Source organism: Lepidothrix coronata, unplaced genomic scaffold (assembly GCF_001604755.1).
Source record: "Lepidothrix coronata isolate B3197 unplaced genomic scaffold, Lepidothrix_coronata-1.0 Scaffold19, whole genome shotgun sequence".
Classification (NCBI taxonomy): domain Eukaryota; kingdom Metazoa; phylum Chordata; class Aves; order Passeriformes; family Pipridae; genus Lepidothrix; species Lepidothrix coronata.
The window spans coordinates 1906271-1933082 of record NW_016690199.1 but is presented as its reverse complement, the minus strand read 5'-3'; the positions used below and the strand labels follow the sequence as shown (position 1 = coordinate 1933082).

Sequence of the window (26812 nt, the reverse complement as noted above, 5' to 3'; positions counted from 1 at the left end):
TGCAGCCTGGTCCTCCTTCACTGCAGCCTGGTCCTCCTTCACTGCAGCCTGGTCCTCCTTCACTGCAGCCTGGTCCTCCTTCACTTCAGCCTGGTCCTCCTTCACTGCAGCCTGGTCCTCTTTCACTGCAGCCTCATCCTCTTTCACTGCAGCCTGGTCTTCCTTCACTGTAACCTGGTCCTCTTTCACTGCAGCCTGGCCCTCCTCTGCAGAGACTGGGCTGAAGGATTCAGATTTGTCCGTTGGGGCCAAATTCTCTGGCTCTTCACTGGCTTTGTTCAAAACACCCACCACTTCGTTTGCTTGAACACTGCCGTCCGACTCCTCCACTGCTTCCGAGGGGCTGGGTTTTTTCTTGCTTCTGGAGAACCGCACGCAGGGCATCTTCACCCCAGAGCTCTCCCGTTTCTTCGGGAGGTCTTGTGCACAGCTCTCCTCAGCATCCACCTCCAGCTGCACTTGGGAATCAGAGGGCACCTTCTTCCGTGAGGAGGATTTCTGCCTTCTCCGAGGCCTCGCGAGGTTTTTGATGGCTGCCCAGGCTCCTTTGGAGGACTGTGATGGACTGGAAACTTTTGCCTCCCCTTGGTCGGCACTGACACACTGGCTTTTCTCCTCTGAGGCTCCTTCACACGCATCCTTCACAGTCAGCCCCTTCTTACAGGGCTTCTTCCGCTTCTTAAAACAGAGCATGGAGGGTTTTTCTGCTTGTTCCTCTGGCGGGGAGCACGTCGCCCCTGTGCTGGGAGTCTCTACCTCCTTTGGGTTCTCCATTTGAATTTCCTTAGCTGCCCTCACCACATTCACTCCTCCTTTGTCTGCGTTGTAGTAGCGATTTTCTTGATTGATGCCTCAGACACAAGAACTGCAGAGATGCTCAAAGTGCATTTTTTCCTCAAATAGTTCTCCAAATAACGTTAGTTGCTTTGTAACGAGCGGATGTGGCAGTGAAAAGAAGTTCTGCTGGAGCAATGGCATCTGCTTTATAACTCCCACTTCGTCTTATTACTCACTTGATCACCTCTCCAAGGAATCTTGGGCAGACGTGGTGTTGAACAGGCTTCTCCTTGGCTTTGCTGGCCACAGTCACTCTCATCTCCGGAATAAAGCCACTCTAAGTTGTGCTCGATCTAACAGCAGTGACTATATAATGGCCAGTCTGACATACTTTCTTTTTTCCCCCAAAGGATGACAAATCAAGCCAAGAGTTAACAATTTTTATTCACCCCACGGACCTGGAAAGAACTTGCACTTTGTGAGCTCTCTGCAATTCCACATTGCACAAGGGAGCTTGATTGAAGCACCAGTGGAACCAGTGGCTGTTTTCTGCCCCCCAGTGACAAGGTCAGATGCTGCGTTGCCTTGGCTTTGCTTTCTGCTTCAGTTCCCCTCAGAGGTTACATGAAGTTTGCTGTGAAGCATGACCGAGGCTTCACCTTTTACCTGGAACACAACAAACAAATGATAAGACCTGTAGAGCAATTAAAAAAATATATTGAAAACTTTTTTTCTCTAAATATTTCATTTTGGGAGGCAGACTGAATGCACTATAGCAGTTTACTTCCACTAATTAGCATCAATATCCGAAGGCAAAATTAGGCCACAAGATGTCAACCCAGTGATGTTCCACCACAGAAAGTACTACTTGGCTATTTTATGTGGTAAAAGGGGACTTTTTTATATAACTTCCCATATTATGGTGAATACATATTACACATGCACACACATATATATTTTTCCTATGGTTTGCTAAATCTTTTCCCCACTGCTCCATATGCACTCATAGTTCCAGCTAGGGAAATTACACCCTGAGACAGCAGATATTTTTATCTTTAATGCACCATATGACAATATGCAAAAACAGAGAATACAAAAAGGAGGCTTGTGGAATACAAAAGCCAAATCACATGGCAAGAAGGGAGCTTATTTATACTACGTGCATGCCTCCCATAGCAACCTCAATTAACACCGCGTGTGCTCATCAAAGAGGTGATGTTGTAAGATGTGTGTCACCCTTGAAAAAAAAAAGAAAAAGAAAAAAGGGAAAAAATAAAAAAAAAAAAAAGGAAAAAAACCCGCTGCCTCGAAACATCTTCAAAACGTTTTGGGATGGAAAGATGCAAAAATGTGTTACCGCAAACAACTTCTGCAGGATGGGCTCGGGGGCTCCGGGCAGGGCTTTTCACGGCATTCTGCGCTCTGCTTTTCAGGAGTAGGGTGATTTAAGGGAGGCTCCGGGGCGCGCTTCCCCCGCAGCACATTTGGGGTTTTACAATTATTATAATTATTATTACTATTATTTTAATTATAATATTTTAGGGGAGAACGAGCGGAGCTGTCAGAGCCGTGCGAGCGCGCACCCGCAGCTCCCGGTGCCCCGAGCGCAGCCCGGCTCCGCCGCCCCCGCGCCCGGGAAGTTTTGGGGGCGTTCGCGGGTGCGGAGCAGGAGCCGCCCGGCACCGCCGCTCCCCCGCCCTGGGCAAAGGGAACCCTCAAAGCCGGACCCCTCCGAAGGGATGGGCACGGGGGGACTCCTCGGGCAGCGCCCGCAGCGGCGGCCCGGGAACCCCACGCGTGTCGCCGCCCCCGCGGGTCCCCCCGAGGCGGTGCCACCCCCGCGCCCCCCGCGCCCTCACCTGCATCCCGGCCCATCCCGGCTCATCCCGGCCCATCCCGGCTCCGCTCCGCGCGGCTGCGCTGCCGCCGCCGCCGCCTCCGCCGCAGCCGCGCCCCCCGGGCCGGCGGGGAGGGCGCTGCCGGCAGCCCCGCCCCCCGCCGCCAGCCCCCGGCCCGCCCCCCGCCCCGGCCCGGCTCCGCCGGCACCTGCTCGCAGCCTCCTTCCTCCTACGGGAGAGCATCTCTCCCTGTTCGCTGATCAGCATCCCTCCCTTGTGAGCGTCCCTCCCTGTAGCGGGATAGCACCGCTCTTCTGGCGGGCGGCATCCTTCCCTTCTGGAAAGGCAGCATCCCTCTCCCGCTGGCAGAGTAACCTTTCGTCCCCTCCCAGGCTGCGCACAGCGGCAGCAGACACGAAAACCACGAATACAACTCGAGGCAAAGGTCTTCCTAGGAATCGAGCTGTGGTTTGTAGATCCCAATGCACGGGAAGGGAGACGGGTGTACACCACGCAGGGAGGAGGGACCACTGCCGTTTGCCTGGCGGTGTGGGAAGGAGGGCAGGGGGTCTTGCTCTTGGCAGCTGTTTTTCGGGTCCCACCTGAAACCCACACAGCTTTTAGCACACACTGCTGGGGGTGCTGCAGGAGCTACACCTTCGGAGGTGGAGGTAAGGACAGCCAGCTCTTGGCTTTAAACTACTCCCTGCCCAGAATACCAGAGGAAGTGCCTCTTTCATATAAGCTTTTTTTCTGTCCAAAGCAGCTGAGATCTGACTTTAAAAAAAATCATGTCTCCAGCTGTTATGATTGATGGGAGAGCCTCTGGAGAAAGGACTACCAAGTGCAGCTGATGAACTACAGGAAACTATAGTTGAGATGCCTGAACGTCCCCATTCATCTCCACGGGGAGCTGACTGACGCCCACAGAGGTTTTGCAGACATTAACTGCTTCACAGCGTGTTTGCACATAAGCAACTGGGCAAAGCAGCACTTTGAACCTGCAAGTGGCTTCCAGTGTAGGCCAGGCTTAGAAAAATACACATGGCCTCCCCCCTCTTTGGCTTCTTCACGGGAAAAAAGGCACAAAATGGGTTCGATGGGCTGAAATGTCAGCCAGGAGGGCAGAAAAGCGCATTAAGCATCATGAGGAATTGCCTTTTTAAAAGCTCCCCTGTGAGATGTGTTTGCTTGCATTCACTCAGGATAATAAACTTCATTTGGAAACGGCTTCTCCCCCGGCGTGGGCGGTGGGTTCTAATTACAATCCACTTCTGCATTAAAGCCAAGCGAGGCCCCTCAGCGTGAGGAGCTTTTCCCTCCTTGCAGTCGGAGGCAGGAGGGAGGGGAGGATGCAGCAGGAAGGAGGGTGGATAATGTGAGGATGGGGAATGTGTGCACTGCCTCAGGGGTGGTGTGATGGAGGCAAGCTCCCATCAACTCCATTTTGGGAACACTTCACATGGAATTCAATTATTCCTGATGCTCCAGGGGCAGATGGTGACACCACAGGCTGTGGTCCAAGGGAAATAAATAAAAGGGTCTGCGGCAAGCCTGGGATCTGGTCAGAAAAAGTTCCTGACCCAGCTGGAGCCAGTTTTCTTTCTGGGCCTACAAGTGCTGGTGACGTGCAACAAGCCAACCGAGCAACAATCTCCCCTTTTGCCACTTGCACTACTCCAGAAAATAAATCTGTGTTACTTCTTACATGACGTGATGCAGGACTCTCATTACAGCACAGCTCAGGGGACGGATGGTCATAACACCAACCAAGGGCTCTGGGCCCACAAATAGTCCACAGAGAACAAATTCGTACATAATTAGTTTTTTCTCTAGGCAACAGGAGGAAAAGACAACCTTCCAGTATTTAGTTAGAAAAAATTAAGTGTCCTCTGTGTCCTATTTGAAAGGACAAGACCTAGCTGGCATGCTTAGCTGCAAAGGAGAGAGTTAAAAAAACAACCTATTTATGTATCGTCTCTGCAAGACCAAGACCTGGGAGAGGAGAGATCACATCCCAAGGGATTGAAAGTGCAGGTTAGAAAACATTCCCCTCTGGAAATGCTCAGGGCGATTTTTTTGCCCTCGGGGCTATTTTTTGGCCCTCATGCCTTGTTGCCACCAGTCCTGCTGTGCGTAGCCAACCCTCAAACAGCTCCTGCCTGATCCGGGGCTGTGCCTCACTGCAGGAGGTGGACTAGCAACCTCTTGAACCATCTCTCTCAAGCACATGGCTGTGATCTCATGCTAAACTAAAATGAGGCTAATCTTCGCATAAATTTGCACTTATCCCATCTTTCATAAGCATAAAATGAAGGTGGAACACAGAGCACTTGCAGAAAAGCAGTGTAGCAGGAAGATTAAATGTAGGAACTGACAGCAGACTTGGCAGCATCCACTCTGGCAACCTGCTTGGAAGGGAAGGCTCAGCCGAGGAGCTGCAGGTGAAGAGGCCCCGTCACCCAGGCAGGGGGCTGGGGCAGCCATGGGGGAACAACCCTTTCAACCCCCTGCAAGGGCCCTGAGTGTGCTGTGCAGACTTGGCTGCCAATAAATCCTCAGCTGAACACTATCAAAAGGAAGATTTTAGGAGGCTGTGAATGCATCTCAAATGCTGTTACGACTATTTAAACTGTTCTGTCTGCCTGTGTCACAACCAGGTAACTTTTGTATAATTATTCTCTCCTCCTGAATAACTGAAGAGATATAATCTCTCTCTCCATACACACACACACACAATACCTGTGTACTACAGATGCTCCCCTGCATTGGTGCACACCTACATCCTGATCCTCCCAGTTCTCACCAAAATCAGAATGTTTTTAGATTCAGTTCTGATACAAGCAGATGGGCCTCACAAGTTTTAATTCAGATATTCTGCAGTCAGCTGCAAGTACATCAAATTCACCGAATAATTCAGGTAGTTTATTTCCTACAGATGACATACATCATCTAGGGAAGGAAACCAGATTAAATGCACACACACCCTGGTGCATTGCAGGCAACTTATTACTGCAATAATCACTCCTACTTGTCAATACAAGGATTGCTGCTTCTGTGCAGTTAATCACAGAAATAAGTTCTAATTCAGTAATCTCAATGCATACATTAAAACCCCAAAAAGTGAAGTATTTGCCAGTTTATTCGTATTAGTTTAAAAAAATCAGTAGCAACACTATCTTCATGTTACAAAATGATTTTTGGCCTGTGGACAAAACCTGCTACCGCTCACTTGATCACTATTTGCATTGTCTCTCTTCACCAAAAAGGTACCTTTGGAAAAAAGGCTTGTCAGTGGTGTAACTGCACTTATTGTTGAGCATAAAATGCGGCAAAAGACACAGTTGGTACAGCCACAGTTATGGGCCAGAGATCCAGTCCCTTCACCTCTGATATCCAGAGGTTTCATTCCATTAGCAGTAAAATATAGTAGTCACAGCTGGGCTTTCTAACAGGGAAATCTGACATGGCTCAGGTGCCTGCAGGAATGATTCATAGCAGAAGGCAGGGCAAGCACTTCTGGAGAGAGATGAGGAGCGAAGGGGATTCCTCCCCGCTCCCTCTTTTAAATGACATTGGCGCAGTTTCAGAGCACAGCGGTTTCCCCCTCAGTGCGAGAAGTGGAACAGAGAACTCAGGATGGCAAATGGGAAACGGCAGTGTACAAGGCTTTCAAAGATAATATATGCTACAAAACCCCTATGGTTAAGACAATTAAGTCCCAAGACTGTTTCAAAGAGCTCCAGCTTTAGGATTTTTAATTATTAAAATCATGTCACTGAATCAAAAGAGGTCACTAAACCCAAGCTTCTGTATTCTGCTTCAGCTACAGTTTAGAAGCAGGAGGTCTGTAGAGGAAGTGTGGTTTATATGCTCAGTGTGGACTAGCTTGGAATGCAGCAGTACAAAAATTATTACAGATTAAAAGTTAGTGGTTGATTCTTCAGCACTCCTCCTTCCAGTCAGTTCTTTCACTACATTCTCAGTCATATCTTGTTCTGACTTAAAAAAAAAGATCAGGGCACAAGTTCCATTTACATGATTCATCAGGTGTTCTTCTGGGAGCTAAAAACAAAAATAAATTTAATTACTATTATATACTACTGCAGGCAACTTTCAGGCTGAATTATAATCAAATGTCATTTGGAGACATATGGCATAATATAGGATTGGCTTAACTCCATTATCTCAAGATGAGAAATAAAGCCCAAATATTGAAAGCCTTCAAGAAGGCACCTACCTTTGGTTAATTATTCCTTTCAGAAGAGCCCATTTACTCCTCCTGACACTGGGTCCAAGTCTATATCATAGAAACAGGGTCTTGTAGGAAGTCCTGGCATAGTGCTCATCTGGACAAGAAGAGAGAGAATGTTAAAATGGCAGCAGTATCATTTTGTGCCCAAGATACTGAAGACTACGATGGCAACAACCTTGCACAGGAACAGACCAGCAGGATGCTGGTCAGGGACCCTTTTGAAGCACGCTGTGAGAACCAGGAACTCCTGGATAAGTAGATAGATCTGAGGTTTTTCCCTTTTATAATGAGGATTCAGTTTGGTTTCCGCAGCTGCCAGTGACTGAGCCCAAGATTTGGCAAAGTACTTTGATAACCAGCTGACCAGGTCACTGCTAGAGGAGCGTTCATGGACTTCGCTGTGGTGAGATAATTACTTGTGGCAGTTTTCTGGGTACCAAAGTGAGGATACATGTTTTAATACAACTTTGCCAACTGTAAAGCCTGACTTGATTAGAACTCTTAAAGAGTCTAGAACTAGAAGTGTTAAATAATTAGGAATAATTACTGTTGAGAGTTGAATCAGTTTGGGGTTTGTTTTGTTTTTTCTAAACTGGGATAAAGCTTAGGAAGAGATGAAGAGGTCCGTTCTCCTGACTGGAACATTTTCAGGAGGGCTGTGCAGTGGCAGAGCTCACAGAGCAGCTGCCAGCACTGGGCCTGCCTCAGGCCAGTCCTCTTCGCTTGTCCCACTGCCGAGCACCCAGTCTCAGGGATGCAGAATGCAAGGCTGGCAGGAACTACACTTGGCCTGATTTATTCATGCAGCTGAGAACATTTCCCCTTCCCTAACTCAGCATTTAGCCCAGCAGCACACACAGGCTAGACATGGATGCTCTACAAAAGTGGACAACTTGTGCCCATGTTTGGTAGTTTGTGTCAGTGGTCATTAACTGCTGTAATAAAAAAGGGAGACCTTGAAAGGTCTCATTTTCTATCTGCATCACCCAGCCTCAGCTTTCACAGTCAGTATTGTTATGCCTGTCTCCATTAGATTAAAGATCTCTTTGGCAACCTGGTATTTTCTCCCTGAGCAAGTATTTTGCACGCTAATCAAATTACCTCCCCATCTTCCTTTTGATCATAAGCTAAGCAGCAAAGGAGGCAAAGCTCTGCTGGTGAGGCTTTTTCTGCTGTTCTCAAAACTGTCTGGGGAGCTTTTGGAGTTCCAGCCCATTTTCCTAAGCTGTTGACAAGTGCTAACTCCAGTCCCACAGGTCCAGCACCACTGCAGGTCTTTCACGGCTTATGCAGAGGCAAAACTCACTTCAGGTCTCCTCTTTCTAATGAATTCTAGGGCTGCGCCTGCTTTGTGTCAGAGCTACTGCCTTCCCAGAGAGAGACCGGGGGGCCACGGAGAGGACCCTCAATCCTCATTTTTGTGCTTAGCTGTATGAATATTTTGCCCTCAAAAACCTCTCAGGAAGGTGTTAAGAGGTTCAAAGTGCCCGGAGGGGTTTTCCTGTTCTCACCTGCCAGTATCTGGTCGTGCAGAGCAAGAAATTTCCTATTTATTTATGTATCACTGAAGAGTCATGGAGCTTTGCAGTTCTCCACCTCCAGATTCAGAGGGCCACAGCATGAGCTGAGAGAGTGACATTCAACAGAGTAGGAGGTGCTGTAGATGTGCCTGACTTTGCCATTTCTTGCACTTTCTATTTTGAAATGAACAGTCAATTTTTCCTCCTTTCTTTTCATCCACAGTGGCTACTCTGCTTACTTAAAGGCAGTCTGCTTAAACCCCAGATTTTCATGCAGTACAGAGTAATTTCCATCCAGGCTACTAATTTTCTGTACAAGTATCTACAATGCTTAATGCACTCAGTTATTTTCAAAGCTGAACTAATGAACTTCTCCTCCATTATCCTCATCCCCTTTAATACCACATGTGCTCAAAAAGAATTCACACTATTTACTTACATGAAAAATTAGCCCACATGACTATCATCAAACCCCTTGCAAGATTGCAAATAAAACTAATACCAACTAAACATGTATTATTTATTGCTCTTGTGTAACTTACAAAAAAATTGCCATTTAGAAACTAAAAAAATAGTTGAATAGAGGATTTGACTTCAATTCAGCAGCAGCTCCAGAAAAAGAGCCCAACAAATCTGAGTCCAATGATTTCTTTTATTTTCACTTCAAATCTAGATAACCTTTGAAATTATATTTACTTTAAAATCTCAAAGTATTTCATTGAAGGACAATAGTTTCAACTCTGAGCCAGAAAGGGAAAAACCAAAAACTCAGAACCTGAGAAAAAAATAAAATGTGACATCCTTTGTGATGACTTCAGATAACAAGAGTATGCACACACTGGTGATTAATTTCACCTCATATTTACCCCAAAAGCTTCTGCACAGGGCTACATATTTGTTGCATTTTCAGCTCTCAGTTCAATGGCTGCTGCCAAAAATTTACTCTGAGGCTAACACATCCCCTGCTGAATGGGTTTAAAATAGTGATCTGATTCAAAATGCTCTGGATTGCTTCTCGAAAGGACATCCATTCCCTGGGTTTGTAGACACCACAGAAGAGTGATCATATTCCTAACCAGAAGACCTACTGTTAACTCTAGCAGAATTAACACCATGATTTACCACATAGCCAAGAAAACATTAGGAAACTGGGAAAGGAGCAGAAAGGAAAAAGTCCAACTCCATAGAAACCGAAGACATCAGAAAAAGAGCCAAAATGTTGTCTAAAAACATCTCTCTCTTGTGTAGCTCATTAATGCAGTCTACCCTTTCCTTCTCCAATGCTTATGCAATAAATAATAAAAATAAATCATTGTTTGGATTAAATCTTGGCTTGCAAAAAATGCCATTTATAACAGCAAAAGGCATGTTATCTTTCATTCTATCCCAAAACACACATTAGTCTTTAGAATATGGAGGAGCCAGACTTCCATCAGGATGAGGTTATTGTATTTATGTTGGGTAATCTGGAAACCCTTACCTACCATTATTAAGGAGTTAAAAGAAAAGGTACCCAATATTTGGCTCTAGCAAGCATTTAAAGGAAGAGCGGCTCCAACTCTTAAATCAGCAAATTTCATCATCTGAGTCATGCACCCCTAATGCTTTTGAAAGTCTATTATAATAAATATGTTGCCATTAGGACTTCAGAAAAAGCTTCAGGCCCAAAAAACAACAAAAAGGCAGAGCTGCTTGCTCCAACTGCCTCATCCCCTAAAATACTCTCACTAGTTACTTAACATCTGCCAGAACAGATTCCCCAGGTAAGATTTCCAGCAGATCCTTTCATCCTAATGTTTTTTGTCTATGGATGCAAACCTGAACTTGAGTTCATTTTGCAGGTGGCTCCTCTTTCTGCTATATCAAAGCTGTTCCAGGATCCTGTTTCCATTGTTGCTACTGTCTCCCCTCTCAGCTGACATTATGCCAATCACGTCAAAGAACAGAAACTAAAAACTCAAGGGCACAGTGAAATGAATTGTTGGAATTCATGCTGAACAGCAAACAGATGGTCAGCAAAACCATGAGAACCAAATGGGAGGGGAGCCTGATAAATGATTAATAGCACAGGTCAGCTTCTCTTTGGAGGTGTCTCATCCAAAGCTGTTTGCTTTGAAGGCTTTGGAGGAGTTGCCTTGTTCTACCCTGATCCACAGGTGCACGCAGAGCTCACCTGCAGTACTGCAAAGTGCTTTCATCAGGAATGCAAAGTCCAGTGGCAATCAGGTGGGCCAAGGATTTTTCCCATGCCCTCTGCCAGATGCTGTTCCTAGAATTCACTAACTACAGAGTTCATTCTCTTCTCAAAATCTACAAAGAGAGAGATGTGGGACCTGAGGGATACACCAGGGGAAAAAACTTAAGGCATCTAATACACTGGACTGCTAAAACACCAACTCAAAGTGAAAATGACTCTCCTAATTTAAGATACTTAAGAGTAACTGATTACTGGAATCAAGTTTTTTCCCCTCACCCCAGTTGAGGGTTCACCCAATCACATACCGTTCCCACCAGTGGATACAGGAATCCAGCTCCAACACTGGCCCGAATGTCTCGGATCGGCAGAACAAAACCTGTAGGTGCTCCTTTTTGTTCAGGGTCATGAGACAACGATAGGTGAGTTTTAGCCATGCAGATTGGCAGGTTTCCAAATCCCTGGGAAAAGAGAGGGAAAAGAAGAGAAATTAGTGTGAAAAAACCAGTAATTTTCCTGTACCCAAATGTAATTGCTCTATTCTGCCATTCTCTGCAGACATCAGACATTTTATCAGGACATTTCACTCCTCACCAACTGCTTCACCCACAGCCTGTCAGATCCACTGACCATTCTGCATTCCCATTCCTTCTCTGTCAAAGTCTGTGTCCCCCACTAAGTACTTAAGAAAGAACCACTATGGTCCCCAGCATATCCAGTGAGGAAAACACTATAGAAGTGTTAGATATACAACCTCAATAGCCAACATACTTTCTACTCTCTTCCCAAAACATTAAACAGCTCAGAGTTAAGGTTTTGTTCAGCTGAGGTCAGTTAATTAGAAATGTTTGGTCAATATAATTGCAGGTCATGAGGAAGTGGCAATTACATTCCTATGGGGTTTTGATAGGCTTGTAAAGGAACATACAAGAAGCATGAAAGCAAGAAACTATATAAGGCAGTAGTAAATGAACTGCAAAAGCAAAATTATTTGAACACCCTGTAACCAGCAAATGGCCAGTTCACACACTGTCTTCTCTTCACAGACCTTCAACAATGCAGAAGCAGGTAAAACCACAAGGATGTCATGCTAGAGAAGAGTAAAAGCGACACAGCAACCAGAAAGCACCACTGCTATCAGATGATGTAGAAAACTCACTTGCTTAGTGTAGATGGTGACTTTCTCCTGTGCTTCTGGAAGTAGCTCAATGTCTCTTGCCCCGTAGACCTGCTGGGCAATAAGCCTGATCTTATCTACAACAGGGAGCTAGGAAAAAAAAAAATACAGGCAAGTCAGTGTGGCCAAACTACAAAGACCTGCAGCATCACAGCAGCTTCACACCCCTTATATGTGTTGTGCAGTGCCCAACTGCAGACGTCAGACTTTATCCCACCTGCTGTAGAACAAAGCTATACAGTAATTTGAGGGTTTTCACAGGTTTCAGTATTTCACTGGTTCGTCAACACAACAAGAACTAACTCTCTGTAATACTGCAAGTTCCTACCTCCAGGTTATAGAGGAACCTGAAGTTGCTGGGTGCCTGGGATGCTCTCTGAACAGCTCGGGCCAGTGCCAGCGCTCCTTTCCCTCCCTCTGCCCAGTGAGTGCACTCTACAGCATCGAACGCTCCTGCCTCCTTCGCCTTCTGTACTACAAGGGCCAGTTCAGCCTTTGTATCCGTCCTGTAAGGAGAAAAATCTGCATGTTTGTACCAGAATGCACACACAGTAAATTAACTGTTCCTGACAAGATCCAAAACCTGTCCAAAGAAATCACAGAACCCTGCCATCAGGCAGCTGCTCATGGGCTATCCATCACAGTCTTCTCTACCCTGGTGAAGGAGGCTACTCCATGGAGGAACACACAGCAACAAGTAGCTCTGGAACTACATGCAGAGATCCATGACTTCTGACAGAGCAGCATTCCAGACCTTCTGCCATTTCTGTTCTGCTTTCCAGTTTTCACAAGCAAACCCAAAAAGGTGTTAGTACTGCAGATTTAGAGATGCTCAGGTGTGCTGTATCGTGGGCACACAACAAGCTAAAAGCCAACATTCCTCCAGATCGGGCAATATGCATTTACTTCACATGAAGAACCTTAGCTGGCTACTCCCCTTCAGCTGGCATCAGCTTTAGCACCCCAGCTCAAAGGCCTTCTGCTCTCGTAAAATGACCACACAGAGGTTCTATTTCCTGTGCAGTTCAACGTGCAGAGCCCAAAATGCTCCTTAGCAGGGCACAATTATTCCACACAGCCAATCACTGAACACAGTGTGGTCAACAACACAGGCATCTCACCACCTATTATGAGCTTAGATTCCACAGTCACAGGCACATCTATCCATAATAATTTGGCCAGTCAGGGTGTAAGTGATGGCAGATACTAGCCATAAAATCCTAGGCTAATTCAAAGTAAAGGAATACATTTGAAATGACTAAGCAGAGCTCCTCCCCCACTTATTCAGTATCTTCCAACAATGCAAGATGCTGCAAACAATACATCAACAGAACTGAAAACAGGAGTTAGTGCTAAACATAACATACAAAATGCCACAATTTTATACCGATGCCTCACTCCCAAGTCCCAGCTCACTTACTTGAAAGCATTGACAGCCACAACTACTGGGACACCAAACAGCCGTGCATTTTGGATTTGCTTGTTTAGATTACTGCAGCCATTTGCCAACAGTTGAAGGTTCTGTAAAGAAGACAGCAAGCAGGAAGTCTGTTTTATCAGGGGCAGTGGAACTTTTATTCGAAATCCACTACATCCACGGCTAATGGTAAAAACGTCAAAATAGGAATGAAACCACAAAGGCAAGTACCCAGTGGTGCTTTCTGAACAGTCCAGACCACTGCATGCTCCTGATAGATACAGGAAAAAGAATTACTACTTCTAATAATCACTGGTTTCAGCTGTCAAGCCAAGGTAAGAGAAACCACTTTTTGTTATTCTTAGTAAGTTAATACCTGTTCCCATTAACTCCCCACAGCAAAGCCTCAGTCTCCTCTCTGACACATTCCTCTTTATGTATTAAATATCACCAGCAGTGAATTTCATTACACCCTTTTGAAGTCTGTGGCAACAGCTTTCAGTTTACATGTATTTACATTTTGCAGCATCAGAGACTATTCCTGGAAATTCAGACATTTCATCCCTTCCTATGCAAAGAATAATCCATGCAGAACCTCCACGAGTAAAAAAGCTGCAGCAATGTAAAGAGAGCCAACCAATTATCCAAGTGTACAAAACCATTAAAAGCACAAAGACAGAAGGTGAGACTTCAGTTCACTTTCCTCTCTTGCTTGCAAAGGTGGGGGGGATAAAACCAAAAACTACAGAGCATAATTAGAGAGGTACTCTGAATATTTTCAGACAGTGTTTCAACCAAGCAATTACTCCATATTGAGAAGGCTGGGGACACAGAGTAGATATTACTATGAAAAATGGAGCACACAGACAATTGCATGAGTGAAGGAGAAACAAAAAGGCTCTTAGCACTGGCTAGATCAAGTATAATAAACATTTGAAAGAGCAGAGCCAAAGTGACATCATTAAAAAACCCCATAACATTACAGCTTGTATGAGGAAGCATTTCCATGGCAGCTAAAGAAACGACACACTAGTAACCCAGGCATGCACTGCATGACATCTTGATGTCATGACCACAATTAGCTGGTCAACTGTCACAACACCTTGAGATTACCTCTTCTGTGTATTCCTTCGGTAAAGGTACCCCAGCAGTGACCTGAGGAAAAAAAGGAAAAAAAAATGGAGTCCCATAAGATTTTCATCCATGATATCTAACATGTCATGGATTCATATGATTGATTCATATTAAGTGGCATCAAGATACAACATTCTACTCCATGCTGATCTTTTTTTTTTTTTTTGTAAGAAAAAAACAAATGGAAGAATAAAAGACTGCGGGATGCACTCCAGATAAAATAGATGACTGACTCTGGGACTTTCACAAGTGCCCCAGCACACAGGCAAACAAAACAAGCAGGTATGAACCTGTAATATACTGCAGTGAAGCCGCTGACAAGCAACAGAAACACGTTGATTCCTTTTACAACTTGAATCTCAAGACAATTTCAAGCGGATCAAACTCTACGGGGCTTTAAGTGACTGGATCAGAACAACAGGAACGGCCCCTCAGGTCTATGGAAAACCTTCCCCAGTCCTTACTGTAGGCCCTCCTCCGTGCATTTTCAGAGCTCGGACAGTAGCAACCAACACTACCACGTGAGGCCGGAGACCAGAGTAGCGGCACTTAATATCAAAGAATTTCTCCATGCCTATGTCTGCACCGAATCCTGCTTCTGTAACTGGAGTAGGAAATAAAAGAAAAGAAGCTTGTGAAAGGTTGCTGGGTGGAAAAATCATGCTCCGATTACATAAATCAGAAGCTTCTTCCAAGACAAAAAAAAAAAGCCCTGAGACGCTCATGATAAAAAAAGGCGGATCCCTCCCTCCAAAACAAACAAATGGCAAAGAAAATACCCCACACTCCTTGCACTTACCAACAAAACCGTCTTTACCCACAAGCTTCAGTGCTATTTTGTCTGCCAACACAGAGGAATTCCCATGTGCAATATTGGCAAAAGGTCCAGCATGAACAAACACTGGTGTTCCCTAGAAAAGGGGGGATGTGGGAGAGAGAGAAAGAGAAAAATCAGAGTACAATTTCACAAATCTCCAGCATCTCAGGAGCTAAGTACTGAGGTACCTGAAGGTAAAGAAAAACATTTTTAGAAAACAGATCCTAAAGCCTTCTGATCAGACATTTGTTATCAGCAATAAGGACTACAGGGCAAACAGGATTATTATAATCTGCACAAGTGGAGGTATTAATCCGCTTAGGAAAAGGATGGTTAAATCCCAGCAACTTTGAATTTACAATCTTTGTCATTCTCCTTCATCCACACCATTTAAATTCCCCAAGCACTTCCTGACATTAAAGACAACAGAACAAAGACACAGCAAAGTTTAGTGCATTTCCTCAGGGTCATCCCACATGCCAAAGGCAGAAGGAAGCCAGCCTTCCCCCCCTAGCCCTGAGCCTTAGACAGGAAACCACAGTAAACCTCCAACTCTAAGCTAAGTAGGCCCATGCTGATTGTGATGAATGAAATAAACCAGTTGTTTCTTGGCTCTGAGAATGCACTTACAGCAAATCATCTGTGCTCACCTCTAGAGTCTGCATGAGGTTTGGCTTAATAGCGTCTTTCATCAAGACAGCCAGAGCTCCAGTCACTCCCTAAAATAAAAAAGGACAATCAGTTTCCACGTGTACCGAGACCTTGAGACTGTTCCTATGTTGTGTCAAGGTTCTGCTTTTGTCCTGGTGGGCTTTCAGGACCAGAACCAGCAGTTGCTCTACACAGAACAACCTCTAATCAGGGCAAGGCAGGAGAACGACCTTTACATTCCTGTAAGAGGATCTGTGATTTCTGGTGGGGGCAGCCTCTTGGCTGTGACCTTGCTGGGCCATCCCTTTGTAGCAAAGGCATAAAGAACAATTAACTGCTGTTTCAATGCTATGGCAAGGTTAGTAAATAAGACCAGTGAGAGAGTAACTTTTCAGTACATATGGTTTACTGTAGCCCATTCAGTGGCACAAAGCAATGTTCTTGGGTTTTGAAGGCAGATTTGTCTTGGACTTTTTTCCTTCTTTTTAGCAACTCAGCTCCTCAGCTCTACAAACTGGCCTTAAAATGTCATAACAGGCTGCTACATTCTGCTCAAGTCTCCTGTGCAAAAATAACTTTTAAAGTGAACCTTTGTGCTCATGAGAACAACCAGGCAGACACAAAAAACAAATACTGGAGCCCAGGTTTCCTCTGAGGTGCAGCCACGTACCCTGATGAACTCTGATTCCAGTGAGAGATTATGATTTCATCCCCATATGCTTTGAGAAGACAAAAATGAGGGTGTGGTCACCTTTGTGACTGACACAGTCCAGTGGAAATCAAACCAGCTGTTACCCAGCACTTGCAATAACTAAAATTGCTGTCGCAAGTCCTGAGCCAAACATTCACAGCAGTGATGAAAACCTTGAACCATGATCTCTTTTTCTTTCCTTTCAATTTCAAGTGGATTGCAGCACTCAATTACAGGAAAGATTATTTTTTTATAAGACATTCCGTGCTTTGTTTCATTAGTTTCAATCTTGCCACATGAAAGCTTATTTAACATTTAATGGATAAGCTTTAAACTTCAGTCATCTCCAGAATAATGAAAACTACAGAGCAAGATTTCCATGGCGACATTTCAGGCCTGTGTCACTCAGCAGCACTTCAATGCATCCCATCTCTAAAAACCTGTTGTCAGTTTTCGATTCCACGCTTCTTCCCAGATTTTTTTGCACTTTCTGGTAGCACACTCATGACATTGTTTTTATCACAGCAGAAGGACCCAGGCTGGTCTCTGCAATCACCACATTTCTGCTTGCATAAGGAGTACTTAACACGGCCCTAAGGACACGAGCCACTGGCTGCCATCAGGGCAAACATACAACACACAAGAGAACCTGTTGGACAGGTCTGATACCACCCCCATTCTGCAGTTTCAATGGACAAAAATTAAACATAGTTAGATTAAAAAAAAAGAGTAAAAAAAAAGAAATCCTGAGATGAAAAACTTCTATCACTGGATTCTACAGAAAACTCAAATCAACTCCCACCCCAATGCACCATCTGCCTCCACTGCTGATGGGCAGTAGGAGACTCCTGTTTTCCAGAAAAAGGGTTGAACTCGGGTACTTAAGGTTAAACTGGCAGCATGCTAGGTGTAGGAATTAAAATCTCAAAGCTGCCTATAGAACTTTGGCACGTGCCCTCCCTCATTCCCAACAAATGTATCACATAGGGATTTACAGATAAATGGTTCCCAGCCTAGCCCTTTTCCTGCAAGACCAGAGTCAGGCCACAAATCTGCTGTTTCTTAGCTTTATCCTGGGAGGAAGTAAAACAAAGAAACAAAAACCCTTAAAACACAAGAAAACAAAAATCCCACAGCAAGATAGCAAGAGCTGGATAAGCCTTAGTGTTGTGTCCACCTTGCTGGAAACACAAGTCAGGATACCCACCCTCTGGATTCTTCTCTCTCACTGGAAATGTTCATTCAGAAAATGCAGCACAAACCTCATTAACACCACATCATGCAAATTTGTAATACCCTTGTCTCTTGCAAAGCAGGCTGTGAAGTATCTGCTATACAGGAGAGCTCTAAGCACTAATACTGTATCTATTGATCAGTCCAACAGTCCTGAGCCTGTTCTCCGTCTTGGGGCCAAATGGCGGGGTACAGTTCACACAGAGGACTCAAACCCCCTTCCCTTCTCCACACAGGGCTGCCATCTTCAAAACGTTCATTGGAAGAAGTGTCTGGGGCACAGGGCACTCCCTTGAAACCACGGTGAAGCACCATTCAGGAAAGTGCTAGTGGACATGCTCCACAAACATGCCAAAAACTGTACTATCATTATTGTACGGGCAGCTGCAAGTCAGTGCTGCACTTGCAACTGCTGCCTAGGACTGCTTTACACACTGGTAACAGGCATCACCAGTGCTGTGACGTTCGGCGTTTCGTGCAATGGAAATAAAGGATTTATGTCCCTCATCAAAGGCTGCCCTATGGAGAACACACTTTTTTGCAAAGGCTTTGGCTTTTACAGCATTCACAGCCTCCCAGAACAAGGTATTTCACCGTCTTGTAATTAAGTTTGCACGAGGCTTTGTTCCTGCTCAATGTCTTCCTCGCTCCAGGGAGCCTGAGAAACAGGATGGCCAGCAGGATGCATTTTGAGTTCTTCCAATTCATAAACATGCTTTTTATGTAGAAGCCACCACGTATTTCCCCAATAATTCCTATGGTGCCAGCTTCAACCTGACACACAGCACATCACAGGACATCACACAGGACCCTCACACACACTCTCTGGACAAGGTGGTAGCCACACAGAAGCAAAAAACTTTCATTAACTGCAGGGACTGAGATTTCATCTTTGAGTCAAGATCTTTTCTGCACAGAACCATCTTTCTGCTTTTCAATCCAAAGACTTTCAGAAGCAGTAGGAAGAAGCAGTTAATAACTGCATGACTCTTACAAGGTCATCTGCTGTAACTGGTTGTCCTTTCTTGCTGGAGGCTACGACCATTCTGCCGAATCGCTTTTTCATATCATCCAGCCCATCAGCCAGTGCTAGGACTGCCATGATTTCACTGCTTACAGTGATGTCAAACTGAGCCTGCAAGAGATGAATAAAGAATGTGAACTCATCAAGATTCCCCAGCAGCAATTCTTACCTCTGGTAAGTTCTTGATACAAGGCCAATCATCACCATCGTAACAAAAAAGAGACAAAAAACCCCCCCAGATATACAAATATACAAGAAATCCAAAGCATTGCTCTCAGAACACAATTAATTTAATTTGACTGTTTTAAACTGGATCTTTTTTACTGCAAAATTAAGTAAAACCTATTTCTTCCGTTGATATTATGTGTCTCTCCTGGGACACACATTAGTGATTCATGTAAGAACACTTAACATTACTAACAATTATATTTTTGAAGGCTGAGCTTACTAACTCATCTGATTATCACTAAACAATACAGTAAATGACAAAAAATCCGAACAAAAACCCCAGATTCTATAGGAAATGAAGGGTATAATTCATCCGACATAATGCAGACACCTCCATCTTAGGGAAGCTAAGCACCCTAAGGACATTTCAAGTCAATAGAAAGAGGCTTTTCTGAGCACAATTCATTTGAACTATTAATTTGACAGTTACTTAAGCAACTGTAAGTAAGGATGAGGGGAGTCACAGCTCAATTGCCTATTTTACTCTATTGATTATACAGTGAATCTAGACAAGCTACTCTAGTTTTGGCCAGATACACCCCACCCAAAGCATCTGCAGTGGTGAAGATGAGCCATTGCCATGTGTCATCTTTAGAAAGGCCGCAGTCATTCCAGTTTGGGAAACCAATATTCATGAGAGAACAGGAAAGGAGGGAACAGACAATAAAATATGCACTGATAGCAAATTTAACTGCTTGGTTTAAAGGACTTTCTGCTTTCTCTTTAACAAGATACTGGTAAAAGATGAAAATATCCAGACTTACAGAAAGTTGCCTCAGGAACACATTTTTCAAAGTACTTATGCAAGGAAAGGGAGCAATTACCGTTCGTGAGAAGCCTTTCTCTGTTGGAGACTGTCCAATAGTGATTTTCCTAAGGAACCTGTCATTTGTATCCAGTACTGCAAGAAATGCAGAGAGATAAGATGTCACATTGCAAGTCATAAGTCACATCTACGCCCTGTGAGAAACACTCAGCCAGTTCATCCATGAAGAGAGGACAGCGGTTTGAGATACCATCCTCTCCGGAAGAGTGGCAAATGCTTCTCAACATGATTCCTCCCCAAAACTGAACAGCAATGAAGTTAAGACAGCCAGAGACACATCAGACCCTGCCACTGCATCCAGAGGGAGTCTAAATCCCTTTGTGTGCACTAACCACAAGACCAAAGCTCCTCTGAAGAGCAGAGCTGTTAGTATTATTCAAATTGATTTTTCACCATCATTAGTCAGTGCAAATTCAGGAAACTACTACAGCCAAAGGGAAATAAAATTATCATTTTATAAGTTAAGTGATAAAACAGTCAGACACTACCATTTAGTGAGAATTGTTTCACGTAGCTCCATTAACTCAAATTGCCTTGGAAACACAAACTATCAAGCAGCGGCTTAAATTTGCTGTGTCTTACTATCTGCTTGGAATATTCTAAGTATTTTGTAAAGTATGTCCCATGAGGCAAACTACTTTAGCCTCATTACAGGTTATGAAGCAAATTTTGGATAATACATTTCACACTGTATTTTAATAAAAAGAAGAAAAAGCAATACTCTTGGAGTCTAGCTCAAGAAAAAAAGTCCATTTTGAAATTTCTTTTGCTAGTGAAATATTAAATCTGCCAGACCAGAGATTGATGTCACCTTCAGGTATTTTAAAATCCTTTTAAAAATCTGTCCTTCGTTTGCTGTCAGTCCCCAACAGAGCAAGTGGGTAGATTAAAACTGAGTTTAATCCCAGACCAGAACTCTCTGCTTTCTCACAGAGCAGTCAGGTAAAAAGACTGTTGGCTACAGTTGCCAAATTCAAGTCGCTCAGTGACTGACAAATCCAGAAACACAAACTTGCACCAATTAGCAAAGTCTTAATCTTTGTGAATTCACTGCAGATTCAAACCCCTGTGTCAGACCCTTTAGAAATGGGATCCCAGCTTCAGGCATCTATCCCAGAGGCCAGCCCTGTCTTCTTTCCTATTTTTCCAGGAAACACAACTTCAGCTGTACTTGCAAATGTCTCCTTTGACACATGGTTTTGTTTCTTAACAATTCTTTCATTTAATGTATCTTGTACCTCTTTGCCATGTTATGGTGCCCGGGTCAATGTCCAATCTCACAAATGCATTTATTTCTTCCTTTGTCAAAGCTGTGGGATCAGTTTTGTTAATGCCCAGTTTCTACAGGAAGAAAGGATAAATAAAAGAAAAAGGGTGTGGTGAAAAAATTCACATAAATGAACCTTTTACTGCAGCAATGAAGCTTTGGCAGCAGCATCTGCATATTCAGAAATAAGGAAGGGCTGCCTTTTTGATGTCCCTTCTCCCAGACCCCACAGCAATGTAAGATGATCCGTATCAGGATGCATCTGGAAGCAGAGCTTGCTGCTGGCCAGCTCGTAAAGGGCAAGGCAGACAATACAGCCCATTAGGGCAGGTTGTCACCAAGCTTTGTGCGAGGCACCTACAGAAAGAGTAAGAGAGAGAGCTCTGCAGCTCCTTACACGCCTTGTTCTCATCATTAGTCTCACATGCTTACATCCATTTCTCATTAGTTTGCCTGGGGTCACTGCACACAGCCGTACGTGTTTAAAGCCACTGCTTTCAGCATGCTGGTTAAGCAGCACAAAGGAAGAATTAAACAATTCAGTCACAAGGCTGTCAGCATCCCAGAAAGCCGATCTTGAACATACTGAGAGGATGGGCAGTTTGCCAAGTTGCTTAATTGAGAGAAGAATTATCTGAAGAAGCCTGATACAAGTGCAAGCTTAGGAATGGGGAAAACGATTCAGTTGATTTATGAACGAGCAAGGTTGTTTTAATTAACTAGACAGTCAAGTCTATTTTCCCCCTGAAGAACAGCAGGGAAGAAAAAAGTCTGTTCTCTTCCCCTTCAAGCATATAATTTAGAAAAAGAAATAAACAACAATAAAGATATCATCTTTCTGGAGTATTAGCACCCTGTCACATCTTGACATTTAATAACCAGAAGAGTGGTCAGGGTAGAGTTCCCTCAGCTGTCTGTCAGGAACACCAAGCAGTATGACATAGCTTCTTGCTCAGCAGTAGAAGCAAACCACACGTTGTCTAATGGTTGAGACATTATAGCCAATTAATATAGCAGAGTTTTAGCTTGCTAAGTAGTCTGGCTATTGCTCCCAACTTCCAAATTGGTAGCTGATCCAGCCTGAATACTCTGCAAACAGGCTTGTACTTTAAATGGGCTCAGCAGGGCCCAGTCTGTGCTCCTAGCTGAAGGGTTCAAGCCTAGTGCAAAACTATGCCTCTGTTAATCCTCATTTTTTCAGAAGTCAATGTGAACTAGCATGTGTCCTTAATTTCTGAGGATAAGAGGAGCTGTGGGCTGCTCAGAGACTGCCACTCAATGACAGGGCTGCTCATCTAACTGGGAATTCTTTTTTATAGAGAGGAGGTGTGGGCAACGTTTTCCTTGTTTTCTCAATCCGGATAAGACAAAAAAAATTCTCTCTGTTCTCTTTCTGCTGAATTTTCTAAATTCCCTTTTTTGTCCTGCATTATCTGTATAACTGTCACATGGGAACCATTAATCTCTAGCTGTAAATGTGTGTAAGGTAGAGAAACCAATTCTAGTCCTTTCTTAAACTGCATTAAGGACACTGAATTGACACTATTAATAAAGGACACTAATCCCTTTGCCTCTTCCCACCGTGTTACTCACAGAGCATATGACAGAGTTATATCAATGATTCTTCCCCTTGGGGCTGCATCTCACTGTTTTCTGTGCTACCACTGCTACTCTGCACGCTTTATGTAAAAAATAAATGCCAGCAGAATGACCCAGTGGACAACATGAGGGTTTCTGTAACATACCTCTGCTTATTTAAAAGATGAGTAAATGGAACAGAACCAGAAACCAGTGAGAAACCAGTGATCTTACCTGTAGTCTTCGGATCTGAATGTCTGAGAACTTCCTAACACCATTGACAGAAGGCACCAAACGGTTGTAGAGAGCCTTGCAGAATGAAACAGGTAGTTAATTAGCACTGCTGGCACACCCAGAACAGCCTGATCAAATTGGGCTGGGATCAAATACATTGTAAGAAAGGGTTGTACCTGGTCAGACTGAGTGAGCTCATGGAACATACGTGCGTCAATAGCAGCAGCGACCAGGTTGTTGGCTGCAGTGATAGCATGGATGTCACCAGTGAGGTGAAGGTTAAACTAGAGGAGATAAAACATATCAGTTACCTCATCCTGCTGCAATTTTCACTTATTTCAATTCATCGTAGACAGATGGAAAGAGAAGTATTAATAGTACTGTTAAAGTGGGTGAGGGTGGAGGGGGAGAGATTGCTCAGTGAAGTATGTGGAAGAGAGGAAAGAATTTCTCTAAAACAGAAAAATGCCTCCCCCACATTTATGTCATTTTACAAACTTCTAGAACAAAGCTCCCAAATAAAAAGTTGTTTGTTTTTTTCTTTTCCCCCTCCACAAGAACAGTTCTCAGAAGCTCCTTAACACTTGATAAGACCGTGGTATGGCACATCTGCATTGCTCCTCCTTCACCTTCCTTCTGACTCCCTCATTTGCACAGCAGGCTTCACACATACACTAGCTGAACTTGCTGCTGCTCCCACAAGGGACTCTGAGCTAAACTGGAACTACCAACCTTGTGCAGCACTAGCAGTGGAGCTGTGGTTGCACAGAGCTCTGCATAAGGTAACCACCCAAACACAGTGTCACAGGCAGAACTTGTACTACACAGTGACACTGCTAGTAGTTTTCCTAGTTCTATCTCATTAAAAGATAGTTTGAGTGGGTTTGCCTACATGAGTTATCTGGCTGCACTGTAGCTGTGAAGCTGGTGAAGGGTCTAGATTGGATATTAAAGAAAATTTCTCCACACAAAGAGTTGTCAAGCACTGGAACGGGCTGCCCAGGGAAGTGGTGGGGTCACCATCCCTGGAAGTGTTTAAAAGACATGTGGACACAGTGCTTGGGGACATGTTTTAGTGGCAGGCTTGGCAGTGCTGGGCTAACAGTTGGATTTGATCTTAGAGAGCTTTTCCAACTTAAACAATATGATTCTGTACTGTCAAACAGTTTAGGATATACAGCTTCCATGACACACCTGCATTATGGCAGGTGAGTAAAAAGTGTGGTCAAAACAACCCTTTTCCTCTGTAGCAGAGCAGCAAAGGAGAAAGATGAAAAGGAAACATTAGAAAAGATGATATGACAGAAAACTTTACAACAGCATTTTGTTGAAGCCTTGCTACTTTTGCTGAAAGTCACAGAGCTAGTCACACACTTATTATAAATCCTAAATAGTAAATGCTAATTGTTGTCTCATTCTGCATAAATGCAACAATAAGCTATTATTATTACCTTGGTTCTGCAGTATGAAGTCAAAAGTTTTTCACTTACTATTTTTTTTCCTAGGATTAAAGCTGCATGCAGAATTATTAGATGACATATCAAGGTCATTACTGTAACTAGTGACTCCAGATACTTTAATTTTACGAGACATGCATTGATTTAAACACCCCCACAAAACTATGTGTATTTGTTCCACATAGGTCATAATTAAAGAAAGCTGTTTCAGCCAGTTTGATTCCTAAAGTTTGGTTCCTGTTTCCTACTGCTGCATGCAGTCAAGTATTTTGGCTTGCTTTATTAACACTCTCAAAGAGGAGGAGATTATTTTTCCTGTCACATCTATCATTGACACATGTTCTTGGCACATGACTAAATCAATATTCTGCCTCCTTTAACACTTTTATCTTTTATGGACTTGCTGCATCAATTAGAACAAACAGCCCTTTTGATCATTCCTGCTTTTCTTCCTAAAATTGCCCTGTGTCAATCTATAGTGCACGAGACAAAGGTAGAATTCTACAGGCAATTACTCTGAGAGTTGAGGGAAGCATGAGAGCACGTGCTACACGTGCCTTTCAATTCCCTCCCTCTAAACACAGAATTTTACTTGTTGCCAAGCCACACTAGAAATATGCTCCACTGCCAGGCCCCCAAAGACTGAGGTCTTGACATTGCTGATTCCCAGTTTCCCTTTTTCTAGTTCATGTTAGTAATCTAAAACACAAGAACACCAAAATAGCTCACAGAAAGAATTGGTGACCACCACAGCTGACAGAACTACTTAAAATGCTTCCAAAAGGCATTAAGCCATTACCATCTTCATTTCAATGCTGGGAAAATGAGGCATAGGATGTACTTTGCTCAAGGGTATGCAGCAATTCAAGGCAGAGAGGGGAAGGGAACAGAGGAACTGGGAATTTGTAGTTCTATGAAGTTCCCTGACCATGCAGGCACACTTCTGAAATGACCTGAAGATGTTTGCCTGGTTTTTTTTAAAAAAGGCTTTCCTAAAATCAAGCATGTAGTTCTTGAGAGTGCTACACCAGGCCATAAACTCATGGACTTTCCAAGGTTATCTGACTGCAGTATCTTTTCGAAGTCTGGGAGCTGTATGTGCAATGAGGCTTTGTATAAGGAATTACCTCTTCCATGGGGACAACCTGACAGTAGCCACCACCTGCAGCTCCACCTGCAGAGAGACAGCAGTCAGAATATACAACTCAAGTGTCTCCAGCCCAGAGTGCTATTACATGTGTTTTACTTAATGGTTTTAAGAGGGCACTACCATCAAGCAGCTTAGTTCAAATCCCAGTACAGCACTTGAAGACAAAACTGAAGAACTTACCCAAACTTTTCCTTTCTTAAAATAAATGCAATTGTAACTGGGAATTATGTAAAACTCCAGTGCAGCAGAATAAAATCTATGAATGCCATCTTTCCCCATTTAGGCCAACTGCAAGCAAGAGAACAGCTCATACCTTTTATACCAAAAGTTGGCCCCTGAGAAGGCTGTCGAACACAGGCAAAGACATTCTGGTGAAGGTGAGCTCCCAAGGCTTGAACAAGGCCAACAGTGGTGGTGCTCTTCCCCTCTCCCAGGGGAGTGGGAGTTATCCTGAAGCGACAAAGCAGAAGAGACACAATTAAACCCTTGTAGTGGGTGAGACTTAAACCACGGGGACAAGGGTCATCCAGTGATTGCAATTAATGAGAATTCAAATTCCAGACTGGGTCAGACTTCAGCTAACCTTCATCAGTTCAAAACTGGAATGAGGTTGGCAAGTTATCACAGAACTGCTGACGACTTTCCTCTGAAACACCTTTCTAGTTCCTGCCGACAGCAGGCTACTAGACAAGGAGAACTTTGACTAGGAACCAGCCTGCCCTTCATAACCCTGACCTGCAGACCAAATCAATCAATCTCCTGGAGAGAAATGTTAAGCTACATCCCCACTGTTTGCCACAAGCTACTTCCCAAACCACTACATTTTCACCGTGTGATTTACTAAAACCCAGAGGACCCCATCCAGTCATTCTACTGAAAGACAATACAACAGCAGCTAATAATATTCCTTTTCATCTTGACATCAGGTAAGTCTCAGCTAAGGAAGTACCTACCCAGTAACAACAACGTATTTGCCATCTGGCTGGTTCTTCAGACGATTCAGAGCTGACAGCTGGACCTTGGCTTTGGTCTGGCCATAGGGCTCCACCTCATCAGGGAGGAGGCCAACTTCACTTGCAACTTGTTCAATGGGTTTGGGTACACAAGACCGTGAGATTTCAATATCACTTAAAGAGAGAGAGAGAGAGAGAGCAAGGTGACTTCTCACAAATTTCCTGCTTCTGGGTGGCATAAACTACAAACACCTAATCTGTATTTCAGAAGTGAAGCTTTAACCCCCCCTAGTTAAATGAATCAATCCCACCAATATCAGCTACACTGGAATAGACGCATCCTCAGAGTTGCCTTTTTAAAAATAAAAGAAACTAAACCCCAAACCAAACA

General features: G+C 44.0%; 2 protein-coding genes across 3 annotated transcripts in view; both read right to left on the bottom strand.

Annotated features, from left to right (window-relative positions):
• Window positions 1–2652, bottom strand: part of AKAP5 (A-kinase anchoring protein 5) — a 6360-nt gene extending 3708 nt beyond the window's left edge. Inside the window, exons 1-2 of the mRNA XM_017807417.1 lie at window positions 2361–2652; window positions 2–851 (exon numbers count right to left, since the gene is read on the bottom strand). Coding sequence (XP_017662906.1) covers window positions 2–851; window positions 2361–2652 — 1142 coding nt within the window. The remainder of the gene's footprint in view (window position 1; window positions 852–2360) is intronic.
• A 3087-nt stretch (window positions 2653–5739) lies between these two features.
• Window positions 5740–26812, bottom strand: part of MTHFD1 (methylenetetrahydrofolate dehydrogenase, cyclohydrolase and formyltetrahydrofolate synthetase 1) — a 41753-nt gene continuing 20680 nt past the window's right edge. For both annotated transcript variants that reach the window (XM_017807521.1, XM_017807520.1), the window contains exons 11-28: window positions 26422–26595; window positions 25782–25918; window positions 25446–25492; window positions 23038–23145; window positions 22862–22936; window positions 21021–21123; window positions 19781–19857; window positions 18699–18839; window positions 15780–15848; window positions 15112–15223; window positions 14777–14916; window positions 14292–14333; window positions 13182–13282; window positions 12090–12267; window positions 11744–11851; window positions 10893–11045; window positions 6856–6964; window positions 5740–6680 (exon numbers count right to left, since the gene is read on the bottom strand). In XM_017807521.1, coding sequence (XP_017663010.1) covers window positions 6875–6964; window positions 10893–11045; window positions 11744–11851; window positions 12090–12267; window positions 13182–13282; window positions 14292–14333; window positions 14777–14916; window positions 15112–15223; window positions 15780–15848; window positions 18699–18839; window positions 19781–19857; window positions 21021–21123; window positions 22862–22936; window positions 23038–23145; window positions 25446–25492; window positions 25782–25918; window positions 26422–26595 — 1855 coding nt within the window. In that variant the 3' untranslated portion in view covers window positions 5740–6680; window positions 6856–6874. The remainder of the gene's footprint in view (window positions 6681–6855; window positions 6965–10892; window positions 11046–11743; window positions 11852–12089; window positions 12268–13181; window positions 13283–14291; window positions 14334–14776; window positions 14917–15111; window positions 15224–15779; window positions 15849–18698; window positions 18840–19780; window positions 19858–21020; window positions 21124–22861; window positions 22937–23037; window positions 23146–25445; window positions 25493–25781; window positions 25919–26421; window positions 26596–26812) is intronic.